Here is an 8,056-nt window from a genome sequence, read left to right on the forward strand (position 1 = left end):
TGGTACATATATTTTTTTTTGATAAATCTATTTACATTGAGTAGTACTATAATATCAAATAATAATTCAAATGACCTATTTTATTCTTAACAAGTAGAATAAAAAACAAAAATTTGAACTAAATGCAAAATTATTATAATTTTTACTCTATTTTATTAAAAACATAACATTGTAACAACTTCCTTAAAAATATTGTTTAATTTTTACATTTCACAGTCTTAATTATCTAAATTATTTAATTAATTATTAATTATTGTTTTTTAACTTTCTTATTCTTATTTTTGTTTTTGGCTTCGTCCTTCTTCTTGCATTGTAGTGCATTACAGGCCTTTTTGCATATAAAGCAAAAGCCCAATTTAATGATTCTCCAAACAATGTAGAGGGCGATAAATATAACTGCAAATACATCTAATGCAAGATACTGTATAGTATTCAAATGTACCAGTGGACTCTGCATATGTACGGCACCATGATGACGTGCTACATATTCGGTCCAATATACAACGCTCTGTTTAGCAGACATTGGGCGATCGCGATATAATTCAGAGAACTTGTTTATATTCTTTTTGTAAATTGGATTTGAGAGAACTTCTTGCAGTGCTTTTGTCAAGGCTTCTTCCGTTAGTGACAGCATATCTAATTGTACTCCATAACCAGACTGTTCCATATATTCAGCATTTTTCGATTGATCAGCGAAACATGGAAGGGCTACCATAGGTACACCATGATATTGTGCCTCTGCAATGCCACCTTTACCGGCATGTGTTATAAACAGTTTTAAGTTAGGATGGGCTAAAATGTCATCCTGTGGTAACCATTTCTTATAAATTATATTCGATGCTTTGCCGGGAGTATTATCTAAGTCTTCCCATTTCCAGATGACATTTTGCTTAAGTTTCGATAATACATTATATATGATTTTATTAGTATTAGGATTGATAAAGTCGCTCTTTAAATTTGAACCCAAACTGAAAAGTATGGCGCCATTTTCTTTTGATGCATTCATGAGATCATCAATGTCCTGTAAGTAATAATAAAAAATTTGTAGATAATCAATAAAATTTATATTGTTATATATTATAATATATTGAAATTTATTATATTTATTATATTGTTCGTACATAACCCTTGGACAGTAAGTTAAGGAATTGAACTCTGGCTTACTTATACGTTTCATTTTGGCTTGAAACCAACAATATATGACATGTAAAATTACAAACATGACAGCTGAAATTACAAACAAAACTCTCGTGTAAATACAGTGTTAATATGCGGTATTCTAAGATCCCGATATTGATTCATGAACAAAAATTAAACTAATAAAAACATAAGTCAAACCTATATAAATTACATTGTGTTATTTTTTCAGATTTAAATAATATGACTTCAAGAAATTCATTGAAATCTTCAAGTCTAACGTTAAATTAAAATTTTTGTGTCCTATTACAAGAAATCTATTGCGAACAGAAAATGGGGAAAGATAAATTTGAAGTGGCAGTCTTGTGCACTCCAGTTCAGTTAAGCACATATAATGGTCCAATGGGAAGCCACAGATGAGACAACGTCCGTACGTTAGGCGTAAAGAATACCCTTACAGGACGAAGTTTTAAACATCTAGTGCATGACCAGCGTCTTTTCGGGAACGTGCAACTTTCCAGCCAAATAAAGGGACACCAAATTGAAAAGTCTATATACTTGTTTATGTTCTTAATATAATATTTGGTCTAGTTGCGAAAAATTTTATTAGAAGATTAAGTTACAATAGTGATGCCATATACCATATATAACGTTATGATATATTGAACATTTTAGAAATTTTGCAGCTTAGAAATTTTTTAAAAATTATAGAAACTAGTTTCAATCAAATCGATAAACCTAAGCAATATAAATATACTACAGCACAACTTTTTCTTTACATTTAATTTTCTTAACTCTCTGTCTCATGTTTCTACTTTTCAAAAGATAGATATTTTTATCTATCTATTAATAGATAATTGGCGATATATTTAGCATCGTAAACTATTCTACAGATATATCTAAACTATTCTCTTCATTTTTATATTGTTTTTGAAGTTAATCTGATTCAGGATTACTGAATGGTATCTATTGTAAACAGCGTTTAAATAACGTTTAAAATAGATTGGTATAGAAAAGCTATACCAATTAAATCATATACGTAACAGTGGGAATTTATGAATATATGAATAAATATATATAATAAATTCTAAAAAGTACTTTTCCTATTTTATGAAATTATATGATATCATTATCTCTGTTTAAAAAATGTAAAAGAACTGTCACAGATATTGAGAATGTAAATGTACATAATAGAGTAAACATATTTAATTTTATTTGAGTATTAACAGTATCAGTTCTATAAAAACTACCAATCGTAAATATAAGCTCAAATATTTATACATACATACATACGTTTATATAAGAATATGATTACTTTTAGAGAACTCCATTAATTGAACTTTATCATATCACAGATTATTATTGAATATTTTACAATGTTATAACTCAACATTGATTAGAACTAATTTTACCCTGTGATATTATATATGTTATCAATAAAAATGTACAAAGTACATCATTAACTGGACACGTAAGTTAAAATATAGTTAAGTGGTATACGTACTTAATAATGTTTATGTTATGTAGGTAAGGAACTAATAAAATTATTCTCAAAAGCTCTATAAAGTTAGTAGATGATGACGGTGCAGTTGCTAAGTAGCTTTAATTAGAAATTGAGATATAATTGATAGCATTGGTAAATATATTTTCAATGTCAATGAGGGTATTGAAAATGTTATACGGAAGGTTTTCTATAGAAAACTTTTATTCGACTTTTTTCTGTCTTTTACAGCTGGTACTTTCTTATAAAAATAATAACTTTCTTGTTATTATTCTTTTATTGCTATTGTTATATATAGATGTAGGTCAGTGGCTCCCAATTGATGGTCCGCGTTATGTTTACATAGTTTATAGTTTGTCCACTGAGATCTCATTTATTAGAAAATATATTATACATTATACAAATACATTATTAGGCTACATAACGTCAATATGATAGAAGTGTCTATTTTTACTTTAATAGAAACTGTGGTATTTAATAGAGAAGTTTCGAACAGTAGTGAGCTATTTTGTTGTAGCTCTGTGCTTTAAATTTGGCGGGCATGACTTCAATCCCTGGTACTGGCAGTCTCAAAAAAAAAATGAAAATTATTTACGAATAAATAAATACAAGAAATATTTCCACTGATGATGAGTATTTGGCAATACTCAAAACAGTGTATGGTCAGCCAAAAACCCAATTAATTAAAATTATATAAAAATAATTTTTGTTGTTGTAGCTTACTACTGTTCGAAACTCCTCTATTATTTATTTTATTTATTTATTATTATTTTATTTTATTTGTTATTTTATTAGTTTATTATTCTTAAACTTTATGGTCCGTACAAAAAACAAAAATATTATAGTGATCATTTGTCAAAAAAAGATTGGGAACCACGGATGTAGACATATAGAAATATGTATATAGAGATGCGCATTTGCGAATATAATTTGCAACTCACACGGCAGGGTTTAATGTTTAATAATAATATATTTGACTTAAGTTGTCAATGTTTGTAGTTTTCAAGCTGGCTTTGATAACTGAGCAGTCAATTAACTTGAAAAAAATAATTAAGGTAGCTTGCCTTCTCCAGGCAACTTTAAAGTCCATTGTGATCAATGACCAATAACTGTCTTCGAGAGCCAAATCGAGTCACATGGAGAAACAAATCATAAATTTCGATTATCAAGAATTATTGGCTATGAGAGTTAATTGACCATCACAAGCAAATCATTAACCGAATTGAAAGGTATGGTGCAAAATAGGAATAGTTGGTCACTATTAAATTCATACTTGCAATATTTGTGAGTATGTTCTGCAGTTAACTGTGCCGAACTAGATATAAGAGAGTTGTGTAAACTTTCTCATGTCTAGAGAGTTGTGTAAACTCTCTTATGTCTAGAGAGTTGTGTGAACTCTCTTATGTCTAGAGAGTTGTGAAAGCTCTCTTATGTCTAGAGAGTTTTGTAAACTTTCCGACTAGTATGGTATGTTTCAGGCAGAAAAAACTGCATAATAAATTTCTTTGTATGCAGTAAAGCGGACAAAAAAACAAATACTTCATACTGAACATTTTCCAATAATATGCAACAGTGCAAGTAGGCATTAGGCAAATTGAACTGGTACTTCGTCTCTAATATATCGCCTGAACTATCTTTATTATTATAAGTAATAATAATAAGAATATGTAAGCATAGAATAATACTAAAATACAAATAATTATAATTGAAACAGATATATGAAAAGTAATAAGACTGAGCGTAGGGTATCTTACAAACACTGCCGTTCCCATTTAATTACTTGTACTCTAATTTAAATATTTTAATATTAAAAACTGCACCCTTAATTAAATACAAAATTACTGCTTTTAGCACCTATTTTAGTGTTTTGTGTTTTCTAGAATCAAAATTGTAAATAATTTCGATACAATAAAAAAGTCGATAGTTTTATGCAATCAATTAAGTTGCATTAGCGCTGTTTGTTAAGTACTTGATACGATTACAGTATAAATAACGCAATACGTACCTTTGGTAATGGATCGGGCTTATCTTTGATTTGTATGCCACCCATTTCGACGACTGCTGGCACATTTGGTCTAATCAATCCTTCGCTGAAATGACTGTTGGTAAATATCATCGATACATTCTTCTTCATCTCATCATATGTTGGGAAATTTTCACGTGGGTATAAATCTCTATATCAAGTATTCATATTGTTAAAGACCTTATCCAATGAATTATTTATGTCTCCCCGACACTTACCTGTAATATCGTCTCATCAGATTGTTGATAATTAACTCTACACCACGGAAAAATATTCTCTCAAATACGTTTTTTAATCTCTGCAGGAATGTCATCGGCACACCTGGCGTTGTGGTTGCACTCATACTGGACACATATGAGATTTCTGGTGGATTTCCAACATACCTATCGATAAGATCATTACTGGCTGCAGTCCACTCAACAATAATGGGTGCTTTAAATCTAGCTGCCACACCCAATTGAAAATCATTCATAAAGAAACCTAATATGACAACGTCGAATTTGTTATCTGGATTTTCGTACAAGGCTGTGAAGCGTTTATCCTTCATCGCGTCAAATTGTAACTCTAACATTATACTCATTGAGCCAAGTAGGTCTCTCACAGTGGAAAATATCGAATTTTTCTTTTTTGCTATTTCCGACATCATCTTGTCAAGTGCTTCCATACCCTCTTTGGGAGCCGGTATTACGATGTGATTGATATTTTTGTGTGTGACTTTTGGTTCCAATGATGATACGACTGTGACATTGTGTCCCTTCTCAGCCAAAGCCTTCGCCACGGACATGTGCACTATCAAATGCGAGGGACTGTGGCTCGTATACAAGCCCAGAATATTGATACTATTTACATTTTGTATCTGAAACGCACAAAACAACAACGCAACGCCCAGCAGCGTCAAGCGATTTATTCGCGCGGTATTCATGTTGTTCGATTCTCACTGAGTATTTCACTAAATTGTTTATTTGCTGCGAATCAAGTTTTATTAAATACTTGTGTGTAGATACGACACAAACATATCTCACTGGTTAGTTTGATATGGTAATCGTTTGTATGTACATACAACAAATGAGAGATAAGACTCAGACGTGCCGCGCGTTTACTGTTGGCGCACTTGAGAGCTGCGATTTTGCTCAGATTAAGCGATTTCTGTTTCTAGAGATAAGTCAGTCTAAATATATTAAATAATGCGTGGAAGCCACAACGCTGTGGGCCTATATATGAATCGACACAATTTCATTCGCTTGATGACACTGCCGCTAATTTATGTGAAATTAACAATTTATACGATAGCAAAACAATACAAAACACACTGCTGAGTATCTAAAGATAGAGAATTTCATGAATTTCGGTTAGAATTTATAATTTTGTTAGCACAAAACGTCACTACAAGTACTCGTAAACAGAAATGTACGATTATATTGACTTTAATTAATAAAAGCAACAATATCTATTAATTGTTTATTAATTTTAATTTATGCATTTCGAATCTTCACCTTAAATATGACTTTATTATAGTTTGAATATTGGAAGAACTGGCGGTTCTGCAGACAGAGATATATACAGTCTGTCCATGATCCGTAGACACCGGATCATGAAGAGACCAAAAATTGTAACAACAGTTTTTTATGAAATTATTTAATTTATTGAATGTTTTCTTAGGTGTATAGAAGTCGAATTGTGAAGTCACCTCATTAGTGTCACAAAGAGGTCAAATTAAAATTCACTGTGACACTAGTGAGGTAAGTTGTTTTATTTTCATGTAGCTTAGAAAACATAATGTAAAGTAAGAACACTTCGAGCTAATGAGTGTAAAAAAAGAAGTATTGCAAAATTCACTGGACATTGATTCGGAACGAAACTATTTTAAACGAACAATATATAAAATATAGTTAGAAAATTGTTTGAGATTAGTTTTTTCGGAAACTATATCGAATTGATTGTAGCATATTGAAGGAAACTATTTCTAATAAAAAGATATCAAAATTTGACTTCACTTATAATTATAGATTAAACAATTTCATTTTTCGCAACATGAATTAACTAAGATATCTTCGCAAAATTTGGGACAAGTAAAACTTTGCATATGGTTTTGAGCAGTGATTCTAAATTCCTGAATCTTTTAGCACTTTAAATATGATTGCATATTTGTTTATCAATTAATGGTACATCATACTCTCACAATAATAATTAAACAATCAATTCACAAGAACGTCTTAAGGAAAGTGCAGATTCAGATTCAGAGTTCAAACCTTAGATTCAAAAAAAGTTTTAAAAGGAATAGTAGTTTCACAGGTTTATCTGACTCCTTATACGTTTAAATAGCGTTACAAATGGCTCGAATTTTTTTAAACATTTTTCATACTCACTGGTTGAAGTAACCTATAATAAATCGATCAAAATATTTTGGAAAACGGGATGAAATCAAAATCATTTTCTTTCAACTTCAATTTTAGTTTAGAGAATAAAGAATATCTAACATGAATGATTGATAAGAATGATTGCCTTTTTAGTCAAGAACATGCTAACTTTCTGTGATAGTCTATTATTGTGCGACCAAAACTAACTACATAGCTCTCAATATGCTCGATATTCAAAGAGTCGCAGAGACACAGATGAACGCTTTGAAAAATGTTTCGGTATTTTCTATATATCATTTATTGTCAGTCGAATACTGGTCTTGATTCCATATAGAATGTCTAGATAATATTCTGAGCTTACCCTATGAACTTCTAGGTTAGGAGATTCTAGGAGATCGCACAAAAAATTTTTAAGTACAATTATTTTCCAATTTTATAGAATATATAATGCACCTATGCATTTATACAATTCATTCATATTCTTAAACTTTATGGTTCCTACTAAGAAATAAAATATTATAGTAGTCCTTAGTCAAAAAAAAAATTAGGGACCACTACCTTATATTTATAATACCCTACATAAAAACAAGTTATTTGGACGGTTAGGTGTTTTTCATATCTAAAGCTTAGTATAAACAAAAATTTTAACATAAAAAATAGACATAAAACTTTATATAAAGTTATTATATATAAGTTACACGGAGGTTTATGCCAATTTTTCGTGCTAAAGAAACATTTTGACAATTCGTTATTACACTATAATTTCTCTAAGATAAAAATAATTTTAAGTATATATATTTAGCATAAGATTTATTTATTTACAAGTTATATATATTTCAATGCACATACTTTTTATACAATTATTTTTAAAATATTTTAAATAAATGGTTCTTTTAGTAATAAACAACGTTGTTCGCCTTTTTTTTATTCATTCTTTAGATATTTAATTTTATTTTATCTATTTAAATATTTTGATTTTATATATTTGAAATCGGTTTTGAGCTTTTGATTTATATCTCTGTATTTTAATATTTTATA

General features: G+C 29.6%; 1 protein-coding gene across 1 annotated transcript; it reads right to left on the reverse strand.

Annotated features, from left to right (window-relative positions):
• Positions 1-216: 216 nt before the first annotated feature.
• LOC119662186 (UDP-glucosyltransferase 2-like) lies at positions 217-5,840 on the reverse strand. Its single transcript, XM_038071759.1, has 3 exons — positions 4,880-5,840; positions 4,644-4,812; positions 217-1,021 (listed from the first exon to the last, which is right to left on the reverse strand). Exons 1-3 carry the CDS (start codon positions 5,581-5,583, stop codon positions 251-253), a joined length of 1,644 nt encoding a protein of 547 aa, XP_037927687.1. The 5' UTR covers positions 5,584-5,840; the 3' UTR covers positions 217-250.
• Between the last annotated feature and the right edge of the window lie 2,216 nt (positions 5,841-8,056).

The sequence above is a fragment of the Teleopsis dalmanni genome, chromosome X, assembly GCF_002237135.1.
Source record: "Teleopsis dalmanni isolate 2A chromosome X, ASM223713v2, whole genome shotgun sequence".
Lineage (NCBI taxonomy): Eukaryota > Metazoa > Arthropoda > Insecta > Diptera > Diopsidae > Teleopsis > Teleopsis dalmanni.

Bases quoted from the DNA above. Each gene is read 5' to 3' on its own strand.
- LOC119662186 (XM_038071759.1), bottom strand. From the start codon at position 5,583: ATGAATACCGCGCGAATAAATCGCTTGACGCTGCTGGGCGTTGCGTTG. The intron at 4,813-4,879 runs GTAAGTGTCGGG...TACTTGATATAG, and splicing joins CTGATGAGACGATATTACAG to AGATTTATACCCACGTGAAA. The intron at 1,022-4,643 runs GTACGTATTGCG...TATTACTTACAG, and splicing joins AGCCCGATCCATTACCAAAG to GACATTGATGATCTCATGAA.